General features: G+C 42.8%; 1 protein-coding gene and 1 non-coding gene across 3 annotated transcripts in view; both read right to left on the bottom strand.

Moving 5' to 3' along the window:
* The window catches only part of MSL3 (MSL complex subunit 3), a 47,228-nt gene extending 24,777 nt beyond the window's left edge, over nucleotides 1-22,451 (bottom strand). Inside the window, exons 1-10 of one of the 2 annotated variants that reach the window (XM_073614848.1) lie at nucleotides 22,205-22,451; nucleotides 19,717-19,799; nucleotides 11,887-11,982; nucleotides 6,889-6,989; nucleotides 4,604-4,692; nucleotides 4,259-4,381; nucleotides 3,594-3,754; nucleotides 3,138-3,311; nucleotides 2,710-2,972; nucleotides 2,338-2,447 (exon numbers count right to left, since the gene is read on the bottom strand). In XM_073614848.1, the coding sequence (XP_073470949.1) occupies nucleotides 2,338-2,447; nucleotides 2,710-2,972; nucleotides 3,138-3,311; nucleotides 3,594-3,754; nucleotides 4,259-4,381; nucleotides 4,604-4,692; nucleotides 6,889-6,989; nucleotides 11,887-11,982; nucleotides 19,717-19,799; nucleotides 22,205-22,303 (1,299 nt within the window). In that variant the 5' untranslated portion in view covers nucleotides 22,304-22,451. The remainder of the gene's footprint in view (nucleotides 1-2,337; nucleotides 2,448-2,709; nucleotides 2,973-3,137; nucleotides 3,312-3,593; nucleotides 3,755-4,258; nucleotides 4,382-4,603; nucleotides 4,693-6,888; nucleotides 6,990-11,886; nucleotides 11,983-19,716; nucleotides 19,800-22,204) is intronic. The other variant, XM_073614849.1, reaches the window with a different exon arrangement.
* Nucleotides 9,338-9,456, bottom strand: LOC141130578 (5S ribosomal RNA). Its single transcript, XR_012242353.1, has one exon. It is a non-coding gene; the product is annotated as a 5S ribosomal RNA (ribosomal RNA).
* Nucleotides 22,452-22,900: the final 449 nt, after the last annotated feature.

Genomic DNA, 22,900 nt, shown 5'->3' with positions numbered 1-22,900 from the left:
AGAATAATGTGTTACATAGGGGGGAAAAAAAAAAAACACACACAACACACTCCACACGACACCAATGCTGCTCAATAACACAAAACAATTGAGCATAACCCACGTATCATGAAGTACAATTATATAAAATGCATAAACATATAGTTTATTTCACAAAATGAATCCAATATTGCAGCAAATTAAATAAAGAGAAAAATAAAAAGTCTCACTCCATAATGAAAAGGTTGTACTGCCCCACACAAATGCTTTCTTAGGTGAATCACCAGAGGTAAATGATCATTGTGTTAAGAAAGGTCTAAAGCACTTTTCACCCTAGTAATCCTTCTCTGCTCCTCCACTATAAGAGCACTGGTGTGGAGCAACACAACCATTTCATTTTGAATAAACTATGGCGTTATGAAAAAAAGAAGACAATTCATTATAAAACTTATTTGTTTCTGTTACATTTGTTGTTTTCTTCATTTTCCATTTTTACAAAGTATATAATTTGTTGCAATATTAGAGTTTCTGTTACCAAATCATAGAAGTTTATTTGGGCACTTTACAGAACTGTATTTTGGGATACACAAGTTATACTTACCATATTTAATTGCGTATAACACAAACCTTTTCCCCCTGAAAAGGGGCAAATCATGTGTGCGTGTTACAAGCCAATACCTAGCCACCTCGGAGGGGAAGGAGGGGGCAAGCGCTGCCGGATTACACAGAGCAGTCACACACAGTCCTGCCTTTTGGCCCGGCTGCTAGCATAGAAGTTACATGTCCCGGCATTGGACCGGTGTTCTGTCCATCATAGGTGCCAGGCCAGGAGGCGGGGCTGTGCGTGACTGCGAGTGCAGAGTACAAAAGGAGATCCTGGCTCTGTGTAATCCGGAACTGGTGAGGCTGCATTAATGGGCAAAGGTAAGGCTGCACATGGGCACTGATCAGGATGCATTGATGGGCACTGACCCTTATTCTGCTTCAAAGTTCATTTAAAAATTAAGTTTTTTTTTGGAAACTTCCTTCCTAAAATGAAGGTGCATGTTATACGCCAATAAATACAGTAATTGCTTTGTATTACAGACTATCATTTTCCCAAGGGGCCACATGAGAAACTGGGACAGTTGTGAAGGGCCACAGTGCATGAGTACCGCAAGTTTTGTGCAGTTAATCCATAGTTTCCCCATAGATTTTCTATTATGTCCCGTGTTTTTGCCATGTTTTCTGAAAGCGCACCAAAGATGCAGCATGCAGGACTTTTGATGCGCTTTCAGAAAAAACACGCCAAAAACAAGGGACACAATAGAAAGTCTACGGAAAACCTCAGGTAGCCCGCATGAAAAGCCCAGGTACACCCGTACTGCACCCACTTCTGTGGACCAACCGCAGCATTATAGGGCTGAATCAGGCAGTGAGGAAACTATATACCACCTCTTTCCTCACTGCCTGTCAAATGCCTACTGAAAAGCACTGCCAGTGAACGAAAAGATCCCGAGATTGGCGCACAGGGAATTTCTGCAAATCCTGACCTGGAGTGAAGAACAGGTTCATGGATTCTTGGGTTTGCAACATGCAGGCGCTAACATAGGAAGACCTTAAAAAGGTAGCAGAGTGGGGGAAGAGCGTTGGAGGTCTCTCAGGTAACACTCTTCCACCAGAACCGAGCCTACTCACTTTACTGATCAGCTCTTTAGGCTCTCCTTCAGTTCTCCACACAGACATCTGTCAGTCAGCATGCCTCTCTGAGCCTATCAGCTTCCTCAGTAAGGATGCAATTTGCCCAGGTATGGGCATTACAGCATATTTGGCACCCACACTCCTTTCTTCCTAGGCTCCAATGGAAAAAGTGGTGCTTTCAGAGTAGAAGCTTCACTATTACGGTCTATAGAGAAAATCTGCAGCTCACCAGTCAGAATTACATATTTCTCACCAATAAAAAAACTGTACTGTAATAAGATAACAGGAAACTATTTCAAGGATGACCACACTTTAGATGCAGATCCTTTACCCGACTCAGTCTGGGGGGGGGGGGGGGGACCCTTCCAAGGTGCAGCCCAGAACTTCTGATGGCTTCATAAGCACAACAGTGTACATGAAATAGTTCCACAATTTTTATTAGTACAGGCTCATCTAATTAAATAGCGTAAACACCGCCATTTACAACAAGGTGCAGGGACAGAAAAAGAAAGAATCTGCGCTGAAACCTAAATTTTAAGAGAGAAGACAGAAAATGTTTAAAAAAAAAAAAAAGTATAAAAAGAAAAAAAGTAAAAGAGAAGGAAGAAGACCACCATTAAAATGATTGATTCCATTTAAGAAAACAAAATTACAAGGCTGTTAACAGTTCTACAATACCTCATTGAGTTCATTGTTTCGCCTCCCTTCAAGTCCAGAGAACACGGAACCACCCTCTTTGCTTGGAGTTAATGTAATTGGTGACGATGAACCACTGTGAACAGGTGTTTCTAGAACAAAATGCAAGCACACTTTAACTAATGCTGATGTCTTTAGGAGATACAGACATGAGTTCAAGCATGTGGATGAATATCTAAGAATGCAGTACTACAAGAGTAAAAAAAAAAAAAAAAAAACACATACATGGGATTGGTGGGGGTTCAAGTAAAATAAAAATGAAGTGAATAATAATAATTAAAAAAAAAAAAAAAAAAAAAAAAAAAAAAAAAACACACCACACACACACACACACACACACACACACACACATACTCTTTTCAAAATGCAGGATCAATTTGGGCATTGATGTTGGAGTCTCTGCATGGCGACGTTTGGGTTGCGGAGAAGCACTACTTTCCGACATCCTGTCGCAGCTTGTACTGTGACGTGTTGAGCGTCTTAAGGACTGTAAAGTATCTGGTTCAGTCCTCCGTCTTTTAGGAGTGGCGGATTCTCCAGTAGTAGGTTGGCTATCTGTGGATTGAGGAGTTGGAGGGTTTAGGAGCGGAGGACTTGGTGATACTTCCTCTTGGTTCCTAAAGAAAAAAAAGAAAAAAAAAAAAAAAGCATAAAAAACAAGCATTAATATTACTGGGAAAACATTTATCTCCATCTGTCAAAATGGTAAAAGGCAAGTATAAGAAAAAAGAAAATAATAATAATAATAATAATAATAATAATAATAATAAGCACCTGCTCACGTTTTGATAATGTACCTGTTGCCATAAGATACGACTTCTTTTATAGGAAGAAAAAATTTTGATGATGTCACTCTTTTATACTGTGCTTGCTCATAGGGATACAGAAGTATAAGCGGAAGGGTGAAGTCAAAGGTAATTCTTAAGCCATCCACCATTTCTTTACAAAGTTCAACACTATAAGAAAAAAGTTATAAATTGTAAGCATAAAGAATATCTACTTCAAAAAAGACTGCAAAAGCATTTTAGGATCTAATCCTGAAAAAAAAAAAAAAAAAAAAAAAAAAAAAAAAAAAAAAACCCCTAGAGTTTCCTGTGCTAAAAAAAAAAAAACACAATTCAGGATTGCAAAAGAACATTTGAGACACTAAAGGTTATAAACAGGACTGCCTTTGCATACATAAATCCAGAGCTTTTGAAATACATTGTAAAATCCAAAGAACATATTACAGAGCTTACTTTTTCTCTGGTGGAATATAATGTACATTCATGTTGACATTGGAAGTAGTTTGGTGATGCCTTATTCTTTCGTTAGCTGAAAAAGCTGCATTAATTGCAAAGTGTTTTACGTACGATTCCAGAATGGTGATGATGTTGGTCTGACAAGGCAGTTTCACCAGCTAAAAACAGAAGCAAAAATAAATGGATTCCAAAAAAAGTTAATAAAAATGCATACAAATAAATAAATTCAAGAACTTCAGCCCAAACTATTTGGTTTAGTTTTGTACAGAATTGATAGGGGTGGAATATATTAGGAATTTGACGCTGTGTCCCTGTGGAAGATTTCCTCACTACATTGGAGAGTCTTAGCTACAGTTCTACCAATGAAACATTTTTCCAGATAAATGCACGTCTGTTTATCAAAAATCTAGGATCTAAAATGAGGAATAGCAAACTGAATAGACAAAATATCTAACAATCTGGGAGGAAAAAAAAAAAAAAAAAAAAAAAAAAAAAAAACAGAACCCACACAACACACACCACTAGGATATTCTGTGAGATCCCAGCTCACTATACTAGTTAAGTACATATAACTTGTTATAGCGTGTACACCATAACCTCTTATTAGAAGCCACATCCTTGCATTAGCAAGCCTTTAAAGTCTTGTCCCTGAAATAACATACCCGTTTGCGTTTATTTATGTAGTAGCAATCCTCTTCAAGCTTCTTTTTTAACATTTCAGGAATTTCTATTACAATGCTCTTTTCTTCCATTTCCCGTTTCGAGTGAATTTCATGCTCTTCCTTCTACAAAAGACGTAAAGCAAAAATAGGTTTTTACCATAAAAAGCGTGGGCCCAGTTGAGCATACAGGGTAACAGACTTCTGGTTCCCACTTGAATTTTAAAATAACTTTTATAGAATTCTTTCATTACCAGACTAAGTGCCTATTTTATTTATACCAATCATAAAATAACTGCATTGTATCACTAGTTTCTTAATAGGAAGCATAGAAATAAAATGACCTACCATTTCTGCTTTTTCTTCAAACTCACTTTCTTCACTTTTTATTTCTACATCAGTCCCTTCATCGCTGTCCTCTGATGAACTACTTAGTGCTAGGAGATAAATACAGTGACTGGTTACCTCAAGTGTTTGTCTTATACATACTTTCATCTCTCAGCACTGCACAACAGAACATAAACATTCAGGACTATGCGCTCTGGAAAAGGTTTACTTTTAGCATAAACATTTTTACAAAGAAGAATTTGCACATGAACAAATATAATATGCAGATTATAAATTAGGATCAGCATTATTTGGCACATAAGGCACGAACAATGGCAAGGCTAAACAAAGTAATTGAAGCTCCAAAAGGTTTCTTAAAATAGAATGTTAAAAAAGAAAAAAAAGGAAGAGAATCATACTCCTATTTCTACATTTTTGTTTTAGCCACCCTCTAATAAAATGCTGACCAAGCTCAGTTGTATTAAAGGTTTAACCAAAATGAAAACCAAGCTCAGTTATATTGAAAGTTTAAACACTTTGGGAATAAATAAATAAAATGTGCACTTCTCTTTTCCTAAGAAGTCTCCAAAGCACTGCACCTGCATTTAGCAGAGCTGCAGCAATTAAAATAATTTATATATATATATATATACACACACACATACACATATATACACACACACATACACATACACACACACACACACACACACACACACACACACACACACAGTGGTTGAAGGGCAGATGAACCCCTGCACGCTGTCACGAGGGCAGCATGTTGCACCCCAAATACTGGTGTAACATTTCGCTAAGGGTAGAGAAAGCCTTTAAAATGGTATATGAGCACCATTACTAACCATCACCAGAGTTCAGTAAATCCAACCCAGCAACAGATTTTTTTTTTTTTTTTTTTTTTTTTTCCCCCCCGGCCCAAGAGATCAGAGGTAGGTCTGTGCCCAACTTCATGATGATGATCACTTAGCAACTACAGGGACCCTAAAAACACACCTTCCATGCAAATGGAAGACCTGCTTCTGACCATGACATGGACCGACACTATACTAGTAATGGTGGTGAATAACGAGATATAGGTGTAGCAGCAATCAGGGACTGACACTGGCTGGGATGGATGCCAGTTGACAATTCGACATCACTAGCGACAATACTGTACACTGTCACTGTACTAATGGCACTGGCTGATTAGGAGTGAAATGTAAGGGTTAACTGTGTGCCTAACTTTACACAGACTGGCTTTGCTTCCCATTTCAGCTTTGAACAGTAAGGCTCCATTCACACCCTGGCGTTCCGCTTTGCGGGCGGAATAGCCGCGGTTCTGCCACAACGCCAATCGTGGGACACCCTTGTTATCCCGCCATTTTGAATGGTACCAAAACATGATGCGATTTGCTATGAATGCGTCCGACGAATTGCGGTAAAAAACTTATTTTGGGCGTCGGGCATTTCCGCGATTCTGCTTGCACGTTATCGCGATTCGTCGGACAAAAATTCGCACAGCGATTTGGTGCCATTCAAAACAGCAGGGATCGCAAGGGCGTCCCACAATACGGAATGCCAAGGTGTTAATGGAGCCCAAGTGAAATCAGGAAGAGAAAAAAAAAAAAAAAAACCCACACATCTGGGTTGTGTTTACTAACACAACACACAGCCATCAGCGGGTTCGCAGCTGTGAGCCTGCTGACAAACTCGTGCTGTGCCCAACCATAGCATGAGAAGCACAGGGCGCATGCACACACCTGTAAACCAGGAAGTCGTCGTCGTCGCCCCCCCCCCCCCGACGTACCTGAACAAAGCTGCTGGCCAGCAGTAAAAATTTAACTGCTGGTCAGCAAGTGGTTAATGCACTGCCATCTGAGGGCCCAAAGATCACAGGCATCCAACATTGCATTTTGGTCTTGTCCTTTGTGTACAGAGAGCTCTCCAGATGCTAGGAATTTGTTATTCTGTACTGTAGACAACGATATATTTAAAGTCTCAATTTTAGGATGAGGAACATTATTCTGAAATTGTTCGACAGCTTTTAGACGCAGCTTTTCACAGACTGATGAACCTCTGCCCGTCTTTACTTTAGGCACTGACTCTCCAAGATGCTCTTTTTATACCCAATCATGTTACTGACCTGTTGTCAATTAACCTAATTTAGTTGCAAAATGTCCTTTTAGCTCTCACTTACTTTGTCAGCTATTTGTTGCCCTATCCTTTTCTGAGAGGTGTTGCTGCCATAAGATTCAAAATTATTAATCTATGGTCAGCTTAACATGTCACAACTACAGTATCACACTTACAATTATTATCATTCTCTTCTTTTTCATTAGCAGGAAAACTTTTTAAAACAGAGTCGACCCCAGGCAATCTGCACCGCCTCTTCTTTCTTCCCTTCCTTCTCCTAAGAAGAAAAAGTTTTTAGTACAAAAACCAGTAAATAAAAATGATTCAGACAGGTTTTAACTTTATGAAAATCTATAATTGCCTGCCAACTGATCCTCAACAATTTTTCTAAGGAATAGCCAACACAGCAATTAACCTATATAAATTGAAAAAAAAAAAAAATATATATATATATATATATATATATATATATATATATATATATATATATATATATATATATATAAGCTTACCTGTAAAATCCTTTTCTTTGAAGTACATCACGGGACACAGAGCCATAGTAATTACTATGTGGGATTATAGGCCACCTTCAGGTGATGGACACTGGCAAACCCTCAGACAGGAAGTTGCCTCCCTATATAACCCCTCCCACTACTGGGAGTATCTCAGTTTTGAAGCAAAGCAATACACGTGTATACTAGAAAGAGGGGCGGGACCTCTGTGTCTCGTGATGTACTTCAAAAGAAAGGGATTTTACAGGTAAGCTGTTATAAAAATCCTATTTTCCTTAATCGTACATCACGGGACACAGAGCCATATTAAATTACTATGTGGGATGTCCCAGAGCAATGCCAACTGAGGGGAGGGAGACACAACCAAAGTAGGGCACCATGAGATCAGAGGATTTATACTGCTGCCTGCAGAACACTGCGCCCAAAGGCGACATCCTCATGTCTTTTTACATCCATCAGATAGAATCTGGTAAATGTATAGATTGAAGACCAAGTTGCGGCCTTGCAGAATTGAGCCATTGGAGGCTTGGTGATACACTGCCCACAAAGCACTAACAGCCCTTGAGGAGTGCGATTTGATTTGAGAGGGTAGAACTACCTCTTTAAACCATAAGATTCAGAATCTGAGCAATCGCCTTTACGTAGACTGACTGCGCTCACCACATCAAGAGAATGTAGTGATTTTTCTTCCATAGAACAGGGTTCTGGAAAAATGAAGGTAGCACAATATCCTGGTTTAGATAAAAACCTGATATTACCTTCGGTAAAAAGTTAGGATGAGGACGCAATACTACCTTATCCTTGGGAACAATAAGAATATGGCTCTTTACAAGAAAGAGCAGCCAATTCTGATACCCTTCTTGCAGCATATATGGTTACCAGAAAAATAAAATAGTTTCCTTGTCAAAAAAGGAAATATGTCGTATCAGCCCAAAAAAAGGCTGTTTTGTAATGCCAAAACTAAATTCAAGTCCCAAGTGTTCAGGGGTTACCTAACCGGAGATTAAACCGTGTTGTTACCCCCTGAATAAAGTTACGAACCAAAGAATGCGAAGCAAGTGGTCGTTGAAATAATACAGAGAAGGCAGAGACCTGTCCTTAGAAAGTCAAGGATTCTACCTTTGACCTATTTCCTGGGGTCCAACTCCTGGTTTCACACCAGGAGACATATGTTTCCCAGACTCCATAATATATAATTATGGAGGCCGGTTCCCTTGCATTATCCAAGGTAGAAACTACCGAACCTGACAGCCCACGCTTCTTCAGAGCATGGGTCTCAATAGCCAGACTGTTAAATTTAGCGTTTGTAGAGTAGGATGGAACACCGGACCTCGCGAGAGAAGGTCTGCCCGTGATGGTAGGGTCCATGGGTCCCCTACTGCCATCTTTACGATCTATGCATACCAAGATTTCCTGGGCCCCGTTGGAGGCCAGAAGAATCAACGACTTCCCTTCCTGCTTGATCCTGCGAAGAAGTCATGGACGCAGGCAGAATAGGAGGGAATGCATAAATCAGTGAGAACCGATTCCCTGGGAATAGCAAGGCATCTGTTCCGCATGCTAGCGGATCCTTTGTTCTTGACACAAAGTTGTCGATTTCTTTGTTGAACCTGGACGCAAACAGATCTATGTCTGGGATTCCCCCCCCATTTTTGACATATTGACAGGAAGATATCGGGGTGAAGGAACCATTCTCCCGGGAACAACTGCTGGCGACTCAAGTAGTTCGCCTGCCAATTTTCTATTCCTAGAATGAAGACTGCCGATAGGCAAAGTACATTGTTTTCTTCCCAGGATAGGATATGATCGGATTCACCTTTCTCTGGGCCACACAACTTCTTGTGCCCCTTGGTGATTAATATACTGTAGGCCATTGCTGTGGCATTGTTGGATTGAATCCTTGCAGGACAATACCATAAGCTGAACGTTCAGGCCCTCAGGACCAAGAGCTCTGCCTGAATTTCTAAAATGTTAATGGGCAAGACCATTTCGGATCTGGGCCACTTCTCTTGGACAGCCACCTCTTCCAGGACTGTACCAGGTAACTGAAGGAAGGATTTTCCCCTTAGTAGATTTTTGGATATTAACCAGAAACTGAGGCTCCGGCACACCCAGTCTACAGCACCTGGTGTTTCCAGGTGGTCTCTCATCCAGATACAAACCAGGCCCGACCCTGCTTAGCTTCCAAGATCAGACGAGATTGGGTGCTATCAGGGTGATGTGGCTGTAGGCTCTGGAGTCAGACACATTAGGAATGTAGAGCTTGAACCCTTTGTTCCAAGCCGATAGGATACTGTTTTGCAGCAGTCTCAAATGAAACTGAGCATAAGGGACGGCCTCGAACGAAGCCATCATCTTTCCCAACAACCTCATGCAAAGTTGAATAGAAGAAATTAATCTTGCTTCGACCACCTAATTCAGTTCCTTTATGGCGCTGACCTTTGCCTGGGGTAAGAATACCCTTTTCTGGGTGAACCTATGATCAGACCCAAGTATTTTAGCCTTCGTCATGATTTTAAAGAAGATTTCTCCTAGGTTGACAGTTAGACCTAGATATTCCAGGTAGTTGAATGTGGTGACCATACTTTGGTCTAAGCGGGCTACTGACTGGTCTATCAAGAACAGATTGACTAGGTAAACCATAATCGTTATACCTTGGGCCCTTAATCTGGCTAGAAGAGGGGCCAGAACCTTTGTAAACACTCAAGGTGCAGTAGCTGGGCCGGAAAGCAGAGCTACACACTGAAAATGAAGCTTTTCCACCTTGAAAAGTAGATATTACTAGAGAGCGAGGAAATAGGCATAAGGAGGTATGCATCTTTGATGTCGATTGACGCCAAAAGTTCTCCTCCTTGTAGGATGGAGATAACTGATTTGGATTGACCCCATACGAGAAAAAAAAAAAAAAAAAAAAAGTGGTTATATTCAGGAATTGAGTTTAGATTTTTGAGATCCAGAATGTCCATTCGGATTTGGCACCGTGTGAAAAAAAAAAAAAAAAAAAAAAAAAAAAAAAAAGGGAGGTTTGAATCAAACCCCAACCTCTGTTCTTACATGGGTACCCCCATGATGACTTTTTTCTTTTTCTCTGGATCCTTGGAAACGTTTGATCTGAGAAAACAAGTAGATGGGAACTCTTGTAACTAGTTTGTACCCTAGAGCTATTGAGGAAGTCCCCCATTCTACTCGACACTCTTCCTGCCAGATCCTTGAGAACTGCAGAAGAATTCCCCCTATTCGATTGAACCCGACGGTGGAAGCCGCCGTGACTGCCTGGAGGCTGATGCCTCTGGCACAGGAGAAGGAGCTTTAAAACGAAAATACATTTACTCCTTTTCTAAAATGGCAAAAGGGGCGTTTTCCACTAGAATTTCTTTGGATGTATTATCCAAAACATCCCCAAATAGCCGTTTCACTGCAAAAAGGAACATTAGCCAGGAGCTTCTTGACTGTCCAATTCTTTTGGTTTCTTGTGGTTTAAAACTTCTTTTGGCATTTCAAGTGTAGCAAAAAAAAAAAAAAAAACCACACCTTTCAGTTTGCTAATCTGTCCAATAGAGTTTCTAGTTCTGACCTAAAGAGGCTACCTGTAAACATAATACTGCAGGGTCTAGCTTGCAAGACTGTCCCCTGGCAGAGAAGTGTGTGGGAAGCCGTCCCTGCCAGGAGAACACAATGATTATTGCTAGCTATAGCAATAATCTCATGCTAGAAATCCGACATGATGGTTGTACCAAAGTAGATTGATGGATCAACTTGGGTAGAATCAGTCTGCCATGGATGGATCGCATTTTGGCCAGTCCCTGCTTAACAGCGACTACTAAACTTAAACTTGGAACTAAAATTTAACAGCCATAAAAATTAAAACAAAAGTGCTGAAGAGCAGGCACTACTTGTGCAAGTCTTCAGATCAATATCCAAGTCTCCATGGATTTCTTTGTCCCAGAACATGCACAATGATGTCGCTTTAAATAAAGATGAACTTCCAATATTCCCAGTGCTAATCCCGACCATCATTTAATTATCAAATGCCAGAGGCTAAGAGGGCAGTAAAGGCATTTCACAGCTGAATGATAGGGACATGGCTTAAAATCAACCACGAGATACATTTTAGGCCTTGTTGAAGAAGAACAGGTACCTGAAGTCACAAGCTGCTTGCAGATTCACACTATAATCATAGAGACTTATTAGACAAGGTCAAAGTCACATACAGTAAAGCTTTCAGCAGAATATCCACTCTTCTTACTACCATGGCATGCATGGAGAAACCAAGCATAATATAAGAAACAGTTCTGATCAGCAGAAAGTTAAGGTATGAAAGGAATGTTAAGAATTACAACCACAGTGATAGGGACCAGAACTGGGGTCCCTGTGGGGAGATATCCTGATGTAACTGCCACGCTATACATGCAGAGAGAGGATACTTTCCAGATCAAGTAATACATCTTAAAAACTATTTTAACTTCAAATCTGGTAATTGGGGGGGAAAAAAAAAAAAAATTCAGAAATTAGAAATTCACTTTAATGCAGGCACATGCACGGGCAATCCAAAGTGAACAGAAAGCTTAAGAAAATTTTAAATACAAAAAAAAAAAAAAAGGTTACAGACATGAGTATGGAAATGTAGCAAGCGGCTAGCGTCTACCTAGAGCGAATCCTTACATGCGAGCTACGGCTTTCCTTGCCAGCTTTCTTTGTAATCGCCGATTTTCATCAGTGTCACGAAGAACATGGTCTTCTGCTGCCCACCTATCCCAGCTGGAAAATAAAAAGTGAAAAGGGAAGCTAAACAAAATACTTCGAACCAAGAAAAAATGTTATGCAAGCTCAAACTAATGACTTTTAACATGTAACTGGTTCATTCATCATTTTATGCCTTAGAAATACTTAAAGCGGCTCTTCAGTCATTTTTTGCAACTCTCCATCTATTAAATTATCTGCCCTTGTTGTTTTAACTTTGGATAGTAAAACACTTTTTTTTCCTCCAGTAAATAACCTATACAGCCCACTTCCTCTTTCTTGTCTGGTAATTAGCCTAGGCTAATGACATCATGCACAGCTCTCCAACTATCGTTAGAGTTTGCCAGCAAGGGGGGGGGGGGGGGGGGGGTGAAATGAGTCATAGGAGGTCCAATGAAAGCTGCAGAGGTGGAGGGAGGAGATAACAGGAGACTGCAGCGATCCATGTGTATTCATCCACAGAAGAGAAATGAGCAGGTAAGCAAAAGGTGTGTGTGTGTGTGTGTGTGTGTATGTACATACAGTTGTGCTCATAAGTTTACATACCCTGGCAGAATTTATGATTTCTTGACCATTTTTCAGAGAACATGGATAACACAAAAACATTTCACTCATGGTTAGTGTTTGACTCAAGCCATTTAATCAATGAACTGTGTTTACTCTTTTTAAAATCATAATGGCAACAGAAACTACCCAAATGATCCTGATCAAAAGTTTACATACCCCAGTTCTTAATACCGTGTATTGCCCCCTTTAACATTAATGACATCTTGAAGTCTTTTGTGGTATTTGTGGATAAGGGTCTTTATCTTCTCAGATGGTAAAGCTGCCCATTCCTCTTGGCAAAAAAGCCTCCAGTTCCTGTAAATTCTTGGGCCGTCTTGCATGAACTGCACGTTTAAGATATCCCCAGAGTGGCTCAACGATATTGAGGTCAGGAGACCAAGATGGCCACTCCAAAACCTTCACTTTATTGTATTGTAACCAATGACAGGTGGACTTGGCCTTGTGTTTTGGATCATTGTCATATTGGAATGTCCAAGTATGTCCCATGCGCAGCTTCCTGGCTGATGAATGCAAATGTTCCTCTGGTATTTTTGATAACATCTTGCCTTCAATTTTGACCTAATTTCCTGTACCTTTGTAGCTCACACATCCCCAAAACATCTGCAATTCACCTCTGTGTTTCACCGTAGGAATGGTGTACCTTTCATCATAGGCTTTGTTTACCCCTCTCCAAGTGTAGCGTTTATGGTTGTGGCCAAAAAGCTCAATTTTGGTCTCATCAGTCCAAATGACTTTGTGCCAGAAGGTCTGAGGCTGGTCTCTGTGCTGTTTGGCATATTATAAGCGGGATACTTTGTGACATTTGCGTAGTAATGGCTTTCTTCTGGCGACATGACCATGCAGCCCATCTTTCTTCAAGTGCCTCCTTATTGTGCATCTTGAAACAGCCACACCACATGTTTTCAGAGAGTCCTGTATTTCACCTGAAGATATTTGTGGGTTTTTCCTTTGTATCCCGAACAATTTTCCTGGCTGAAATTTTAGTTGGTCTACCTGACAGTGGTTTGGTTTCAACAGAACCCCTCATTTTCCACTTCTTGATTAGAGTTTGAACACTGCTGAATGACATTCTAAATTCCTTGGATATCTTTTTATATCCCTTTCCTGTTTTATACAGTTCATCTATCTACTTTTTCCAGCAGATCCTTTGACAATTCTTTTGCTTTCCCCATGACTCAGAATCCAGAAACGTCAGTGCAGCACTGGATGAAAGATGCAAGGGTCTGTCAGGAGTCCAGAAACCTGTTGACCTTTTATACACAAAACACTAAATTACAAGCAAACAGATAACAGGTGAGGATGGTTACCTTCAAACCCCTTTGTGTCAACTTGTGTGCATGTTATCAGGCCAAAATAACCAGGGTCATTTGGGTAGTTTCTGGTGCCCTTATGATTTAAATAGAGTAAACACAGTTGATTGATAATAAATGGCTTCAACTAAACACTGAGTGAAAGAAAAAAAAGTTTGTGTTATTCATCTTCTCTGAAAAATGGCCAAGAAATCATAAATTCTGCCAGGGTATGTAAACTTATGAGCACAACTGTATGTATGTATGTATGTATGTATGTATGTATGTATGTATGAATCCAACAACTGAACAGGCAGCAGCTTCAGCTGCCCACAGTTAAAATGGCTGCAGCCAGACTTGGTAGAGAGAGATTTCTGCAGAATATTTGGAAAGTACAGAATCACAGTATACTGTATATAAAATGATATGTAAAGTGATTGGAGGGGAGCTTTAGAATGGCAAAGATGTTTGTATTACAAATTATGTGAGTAGACTGCAGTTCCTCTTTAACGTTGAAATGCTTTGTATTTTGTTAATGTTTCTACTATTAACCCCTTAGTGGCTCTCTACTCTGATTTATTGATCATCATCACTTAGCAGGATACCCAATAAAGGCATTTTAAAATTCTTACTTGTAGCATTTTCCTTTCCATAAACAATAGTTTTTTTTATTTGCTTAAAATGTGCCTTTGAACTTTATGGCATATTTGAATTCTTTAAGAAGAGTCAATTCCCCAGCACAGCCCCATCCTCTTTTGCGAGTACCTTACTACTGTGTGTTGGCCTAGCTTTCTTCATTCCTCCCCTCACCTCTCTACATAACCATGCGGACAGGAGGAGCAAAAGGGGAATACAACAGGATCTCATTTGAATGAGGGCTTCAAGTCTGCAGGGGCTGCTGACATCACATCCAAGATAGTGGTGCCCAGCAGGAGCCATAGGGCTTTTTGGACGTCTATACATGGGAGGCTTTCACATGCAAATAACATTCACAAAATACAATAATTGCACATAAATTCATATGGGAAGATTGCTGAAGAAATTAGTTCTCTAGCAACAGGGTCTCTTAAAAATGAGAATTTACCTTGTAAGGATGGGCTCACGTGTTGTGGTTGACTAATACCCCTATGTCCATTTGTTTTTTTCACCTAGCATATCCTTATTCACTGAAGAATAGGAAACTTCTTGTTCCAGGTCATGCAGCATTTAATCCATGCCTTGCATCAGAAATGTGGGAGTGCTAATGTGTTTAAAACCGGAGTTAGACTTACTGGTAACTTTTTCTAGGAGTCTTCCAGGATAGCCTCTGAGACATAGGGCTCCTCCCTCCCAGACAGGAAACATGTACAACCCAAATTGTTTAAAGGCGGTCCGCCAGGCCTCCCCCTTCAATTTCCACAAGAAACAGATAACAGGGCCAGAAGGCCCTGAAAGACATACACCAGTATATACACTTTTCACCAGCTACAAAAAACACTGGGTGGGAAACCAGACTGTCCTGGAAGACTCTTAGAAAAAGAGTTACCGGTAAGTCTAACTCCGGTTTTCTCCTATCTTCTTCCAGGACAGCCTCAGAGAAGCAAAAAACGTACTCTGCTAGGGCAGGACCACTGCCTAGAGGACCTTTCACCCAAACACCTGTTCTTTATCAGAAAACAGGTCCAAGCGGTAATGCTTTGCGAACGTGGAGTAGCTGGACTATGTTGTTGCTCTGCAGATCTCCTCCGTAGTGGTACCGGCCTTCTCTGCCCACGAAGCTGACACTGCCCTGGTTGAATGTGCCTTAACTAGGGGGCGCTTGCTCCCCTGCCAACCTGTATGCTTCTGTAATTGTCATTTTTATCCACCTGGCAATAGTGGCCTTTGACGCTTTACATCCCTTGCGTGCTCCTGCAAAGTTCACTAATAAAGATTCTGACTTCCTGAAGTCTCTGCTGACCTCTAGATAAGCTAAAAGGCGTCACCTGACATCTACTAAACTAAACCTTTCTTCCTCATCAACCTCTGAGGAGGAATAAAATGTTGGCAGGATAATGTCTTGCGTTCTGTAAAACTTAGAGAATACTTTGGTGAGGAAACTAGGATCTGTTTTGAGCACAACCCTATCCTCCAAAATTACCAAAAATGGCTCTCTGAACGAGAGCGCCTGCAACTCACTCTTCTGGCTGACGTGATTGCAATAGAAAAAAAAAAAAAGCTGCCTTTAGAACCACCCACTTAATTTCAGATTTCTCCAGGGGTTCAAAAGGGACTCCCTGTAAGCGCCCTGAAGACCAAGGATAGATCCCTGGTGGGACAGTCCCAGACCCTCACTGGTTCTTCCTGCCCTCCAGGAATTGAATCTTTTCCAGATCCTGGTGTAAATTACCCTGGTTACTGACTTACGGCATTCTAAAAAGGGTCTTGATTACCCTCTCTGAGAACCCCTGAGCCCTTAACAGCTGTTCCTCAGATACCACGCTGTAAGTCTGAGGGTCTCTACCTGAGGGTGCCGAATAGGTCCCTGTGCAACCAGATCCTCCCTCACCGTTAAAGGAATCAGGGGATATATGGCCAGCCTCTTTAGGACGGCGAACCAGGTCCTCTCCGGCCAAAATGGAGCCATCAGGATGAGATCGATCTTCTCACTCAAAAACTTCTGGAGAACCGTCGCATGGCAGTGCCCTGAATTGGAAAACTTCTGAATTCACCCTGACTGCTAGTCTGAGAAATTTCTGGAAATCCCGATGTATCGGCACATGTAAGTATGCGTCCCTTAGATCGATCGTTGTCATATAGCAATCTGGAAACAGGAGATTCGTTACCGTGAAGATAGACTCCATCCTGAAGCTCTTGTATCTGATAAACTTGTTCAGAGGATGGATATTGAGAATTAGCCTGAACTTGCCTGATGGCTTTTTGACCACAAATAAGTGGGAATACATCCCCTGGCAGCGTTCTGCATGTGGCACTTGGCTGATGACTTGTTGATCTACCAGCTCCCCTAACAGCAAACTCAGAGCCCCTGCTTTTTCCTGGTCTTGGAATAACTAGAAAAAGTGGGAGGGGGAATTGAACTGAACTCCAACTTGTAGCCGTTTTGTTATTATTTCTAAAATAAATGGGCTTGAAGTTGCGTTGGTCCATTGTGAAAGGAAGTCCCTCAATCTTCCTCCCACCAGGACGCAGGAGTCACTGGGGCTTTGTGTTGGTCTGAGGAGGATTGAATAAGATTCCTCCTCTTCCTCACCCCTTATGCCCTGTCCAGTGTCTTTTAGGGCGCCCCTCTCTCTCTCTCTCTCTCTCTCTCCTGTTGGGCCTGCTGCCTGAAACCTCGAAAAGACGTTTACCCTGCCTTTTTCTTCTTTTCTGGGAACGCTTTTTTCTTGTCCTGGGTATGCTCCAGTGCCTCCTGAAGCCCAGATCCAAAGAGGTGATCACCTGAAAAAGGTAAACCACAAAGCTTAAGCTTAGACGCTGCATCACCCGTCTAAGCCTTCAACCACACAGCCCTTCTCGCGCACCAGTGCTGCTGACCGAGCCGCTGCTTCACTGATTCTGCTGAGGCATCCGCTAGAAAGCCAACTGCCTTAAACAGTAAAGGAAAATATTTAAGCAGTTGTCGCCTGGACGTGCCTGCAGAAATGTGGGATTGCAACTGCGTTAACCAGCATTCCAAGTTTCTGGCAATGCGAGTGGCTGCAAGGGCTGGCTTAAGCCCAATGGAAGAAGCATCCCAAGCCCTCCTTAGCAGCACGTCACCCCTTTTATCCATGGGGTCCTTAAGGGACCCGAGGTCGTCAAAGGCCAAATCTGTCTTTTTGGAGACTTTGGCCAGTGGTGCATCCAACTTTGGAATCTTGTTCCAAGGATGGGCCGTGTCCTTTTCGAAAAGAAAACCTGCGCTTAAGACTGCCTGAAAAGAATGGTCTTCTTTTAGGGAGACTTGTGCACGGGGAATACCCTGGTCTTTTGTGCACTGGCCCCCTAATACTTGACATCGTACTTTGAAAGCTGTACCGACTCCTCTCTAATCTCCAAAGTGTCGTAGATAGCTTTCAGCAAGTGCCCTATATCGTTCAGTGTCAATCTGTATCTGGACCCTCTAGAGGAATCTTCCTCTCCCTCTAAATCAGACCCACAAGTCCGCTTGAGAGAAGGCGAACGACCTGGGTTCCCTTTCTCTGTCTTCGCTATCCTCTTGACTAGGCTCCGATAGGGAAAGCATGCTAGCTGCCCTGGATGGGAACATAGAGGGACCCTGCATCCTATCCATCATCCCCTTAAAAGGACTGGAATGTGGATGCAATTTCATGCTTAACGGACAAAAGGATCTTATGACAAGAAGTCACAAATCGTCCTTGACCAGAATCCCGACACATTCAGGGCAAACTGCCCCCCCAATTGGTTCTCATCTTTGCCGCACATACGGCACATCTTTTTCTGTGAGGCTGCAACTGGGCTTTGTCCTGAGCTTTAACCTAAAAGCCAAAAACAGAGAGACAATTGCCCATAAGTGACTGCCTAAACCCACACCACTTTGGGATCTCAGAAAAAAGTGCCCCCCACCGTCACATGTGGCTCCCCACCCAGGAACTAGGGAAAGTAAGGATCCCCCCCAGAGTAAGCCATGGGCAAACCCCCCCACACTTACCTAAGATGTGCCAGTGCCCAAGGAAACAGAGTCTACTGCCTGTCCTGTCGCAGTGCCCTTCATCGCTCCTCCATGCTGCCTACAGCCTCTGCTGGGTCTGCACTGGCTCCGGATGCCTGTATCACTCGTCCGCCATGCCAAAGAGACCGGAACTTTGTCTCTGGGCGTATACTGATGATGTCGCTCCGCTGGAAGTTTACCTCAATTCCTGCGTTTGGAGTGCAGTAGCCCCGCCCCATGTACTTCCACCCTGAACCCGGAAATTAGGTGCCAGCATTCCCGGCTGCTCTGAGACTTCAGGATGAAGAGCACCACCCACCTGCAATGCTCTTGGGCGGGCGCCGTGGCAAGATTCCACGATCCTGGCCAGGTAGGCGTCCAGCTGCTAGCTTGCTCTACCCGAGCAGCCCAGGTGCATGCAGCCATCGGTGGGGACCGAGACAAGGATCAGGGTCCCTGCTCTCCCTGAGCTTAGGCGGTAGGATGCGCAGCCCTCTTGCTCCCTGACTGGACAGAGGGGTGCGCAGGCTAGGAGAAGGTAGGCCAGGGGCTCCTCCAGGATAGCCTTGGGACATGGAGCTCCCCTAAGGTTCCTACGTTCACCCTTCCTGTCCATCAGGAATCACAAAAAACTGAAGGGGAAGGCCTGGAGGACCGCCTTCAAACTATTTGGGTGTACGAGTTTCCTGTCCCAGAGGGAGGAGCCCTATATCTCAGAGGCTGTCCTGGAAGAGGATAGGAGAAATTCTTCCACCATGGTGATCTCTCTGAATGCTTTGCTAAATTGACAGACCCAGAGACTATGGGATATGTAGGTTCTTCACAGGAAGTGTCGGTTCTTAGACGTCAGAGGTCACGCATTAACTTGTGTAGTGCCATGTGGTATAGCTCATGTTTGAACACAAACTAAAATTTCTGACAAAGGAATGTGAAGATTTATTCTACTACAGGCTGTGGATAGAGGGTGACAACTGACACCATGAAATTACATGATCATTGCACATCTAATGCAGGTAAAAAAAAAAAAGATGTGGTGCAGGTGGGATGGTTTAATAATGTCTTTAGAATTGCTGTCTAGCTATATGAACTCAGGACCAGATCAACAATTAGTTTCTGTAATGTTGTCTTCACAAAAACGGTAACAAAAAACAGATTTGGGATGGGCACTTTTGCTGTCTTAACACATTTTTGCAAAGGATAACATTACAGTGCGTGTCCCAAAATACTAAATGCAGTGCATCTTGAGCATAAGATAAAACTTACCTTCGATTCCAACCATTAAAGTGGATCAGATACTCAGGATCTTTTCTGCCTTTGTCATCTTTGCCAATGACAACATCAACAACCTGAACAAAATTATACAGACAGAAAAAAAAAAAAAATATATATATGGTTAAAACTCATACATTGGTTTTCATGAAAGCCTATAAATAGATAGATGTCATTTTACTGGTATTTTCAGGTAATTGCAATCTCCTTGATGGACAAAGTTAAACAGCTAAAAATTGTCCCTCATGCGGCACCTTAAAGAATATGTGAACCCTCACATCATAAAACAACCCATTCATTTTAAAATAGAAATTAAAAGATAAACAACATTTGTGTATGTATACATCACATTATAATTACCTATATTTTATTTTTTATAAGCGATCATATGCAGTACACCAGGGATATGCATTTAGCGGACCTCCAGCTGTTGCAAAACTACAAGTCCCATCATGCCTCTGCCTCTGGGTGTCATGCTTGTGGCTGTCAGAGTCCTGCAATGCCTCATGGGATTTGTAGTTCTGCAACAGCTGGAGGTCCACTAATTGCATATCCCTGCAGTACACTGATCTTCGTAGTGAATGGCTGTGCTGGAGGGGCTTGTCAGTACAAGTCTGATCACTGGAGGACAGGCAGGCTGTTCTCGAGCACAGATAGAAAACTGACCACGCTGGGATGGATGTGTATAGTTTGGGCAGTTTTTACTAGGAAAGCAGAGGGACAAGCAGGAACACCAGGGATTTCACAAAAAAGAAGCAATACAAAGAGAACAGGATACTTGATACTTTATAGGTAAGAATTGGAGATGAGAGTTCACGCCCACCTTAAAGTGGAGCTCCAGCCGTTTCTGCGTTTATTAAAAGTCACTTTTTGTAGCTGCTGACTTTTAGTAAACACACTCACCTGTCCCACGATCCAGCTGCCCGAACCTTCGGTACTCTCCCCCGTGCCAGTGTTCTATCGATTTGTGCCCTCCATTGAAAAGTGCCCGCGCATGCGCAGGACGGAGCCGCACTCTAGCTGATTTGGCAGTCAGCTGGAGTGACATGAGCATGGCGCATGTGCACATCAGAGGAAGCATTTTTTGATGGGAGAAAATGTCACGGACACTATTAAAAGCTATTCACAGAGAGGGGGGACCCTGTAGTTCTCATATTGTGCCTCGCTGTTGTGGGGTTTCAGTCTGCTCAAGGTCGCCTTTTGTCAGTGTTGCACAGCGGTTTTAGTGTCTTGATCAGCACCTGTTGCCTGTGTCTAAGGGCAGGTTGCAACACAGACAAAACCTGCCCTTCAACACAGGCACAAGCCGCCCTGCAACAGCAAGGCATAATGTAACTACTATGGTGTCCCCCTCCGCTCTATGAATAGCTTTCAATTGTGTCCGTGACATTCCCTCTCCCGTCAAAAAATGCCTCCTGTGATGTGCGCATGCACCATGGTCACGTCACTTCAGCTGATCGGGAAATCAGCTGGAGCACCGCTCCGTCCTACGTGGGCACAGATCGATAGAACACCGGAATCACTAGTGTGGGCACCTGGCTGTGACAGCTTGCGGCTTCACAGCTGGGTACACACTGCACGAGTCGTGCTGCGCATCCTGAATGGCCGGGCTATCTTCTGAGACCTGTGATGTGTCCCAGAAGATTGCACAGAGAAAAGGGGAGATGAGAACTTCTGCTCAAGTTGCCTAGGTGGCCTGAGTAGAAGTGGGAGCTGGGTACCTGTCCAAACTATGTACCCCTCCCAAAAAAAAAAAAAAAAAAAAAAAGACATGTCAAATGTGGCATGTAAGGTGGTCAGGAGTCCTTAATGTGGAAGTTCCACTTTACTGCCGGTTCACACTGCAGTGATGTCCTTCGCACCGCAAATCACATGCGATCTCTGTGCAATGCAATTTCAACCATACAGTATGGCTGAATTTGCATTGCATCGGACCTGACTGGCACAGGACCCTTTTTTTAGTCCACAGCAGAATCGGATCGCATGGGTTTTCACCTAATCCAAATCCTGTGCGAATTTGCAGTTTGCGTTGCGATATGCAAACTGATTTGGGAGCGTCATTAACTTTTAATTGGCACACCCAGCGGTTTGCATAGTGCAGTGTGAACTGACGCCAGGAGACATGCAATCACTTGATCATAGGGGAGACCAAGCTATCAGCAAGGCAGATTCGGCAGGAGTGGAGGATCAGGGGAGGAATAGTGCTCTCCCAGGTCTCCATAGCAATGCAGGGACATCCCCACTGCAAGGAAGACTTGTACTTTACTGCAGTCAGTGATCCTAATGAGACATCCAGGACTAACAGAGACTGCAGTCATCACATAACACAGCATCACATAACACAGCATGCTGCATCAAACACACAAGGACGTAGTACAGACATGTATGACAACACATGAGCCCCTGTCAGCAGCAGGGTGACTACAATGGCAGCCCTGAGGTATACACAGCTGACTTCCCCCGCCCCTCTCCCATAGCGCACCTTGGCATCGTACAAGACTTTAGCCTTGGTAGGGTCTGGTTCAAAACACAGCACTTTCTCCCCTTTCTGGAATTTAAATTTCATTCCCCGCGAGTTCATTTGTTCATCATGGCGAATAGCAGGAAACGAAACTCCCGCAGCGGCCCGAGCGCTGCACAGAGCATGAGGGAAGAGGAAGACAGCATACACACACACATCCGCACCCCCGCCCCTTCCCGCGATACTAACCAATCAAACTACAACTTCCAGGTAGAGCTAACAATGGCTCCAATCATATTACAATGAAGGAGGAGCTACTGTTAGATGCATCGAATAGAAAACGGAAGGCGTGTTTAAAGTTGTTATTAGTGAGGAAGGCTACGTCTAGGCACGTGATCAGGAATCCTTTGTTACGTTGGAAGCTGACCTCTGAATCCCTCCAGCTGACTGCGCAGGGAAGCCCTATTTGTTGTGGGCAAGTGTCCTGATACCAGCTGCCATAGAGTAGAACTCTTACTATACTAGGTATACTTCCAAGACTGGAATACAGGGAGAGGGGGACTGAAAACAGAGAATGTAAATGAGTTGGCACGTTTGATGATGGATATGGATTGTTGCACAGAAATCCTGCCCAAAGAGGACTAGAAAGGCTGCTATGTAATGATGTCCCAATAAATACTAGCTGTCTCTGCCCTGAAGGAAATCTGCAACTTGTTC

This window comes from Aquarana catesbeiana, linkage group LG02 (assembly GCF_042186555.1).
Source record: "Aquarana catesbeiana isolate 2022-GZ linkage group LG02, ASM4218655v1, whole genome shotgun sequence".
Classification (NCBI taxonomy): domain Eukaryota; kingdom Metazoa; phylum Chordata; class Amphibia; order Anura; family Ranidae; genus Aquarana; species Aquarana catesbeiana.
This window is presented reverse-complemented; position numbering and strand designations above follow the sequence as displayed.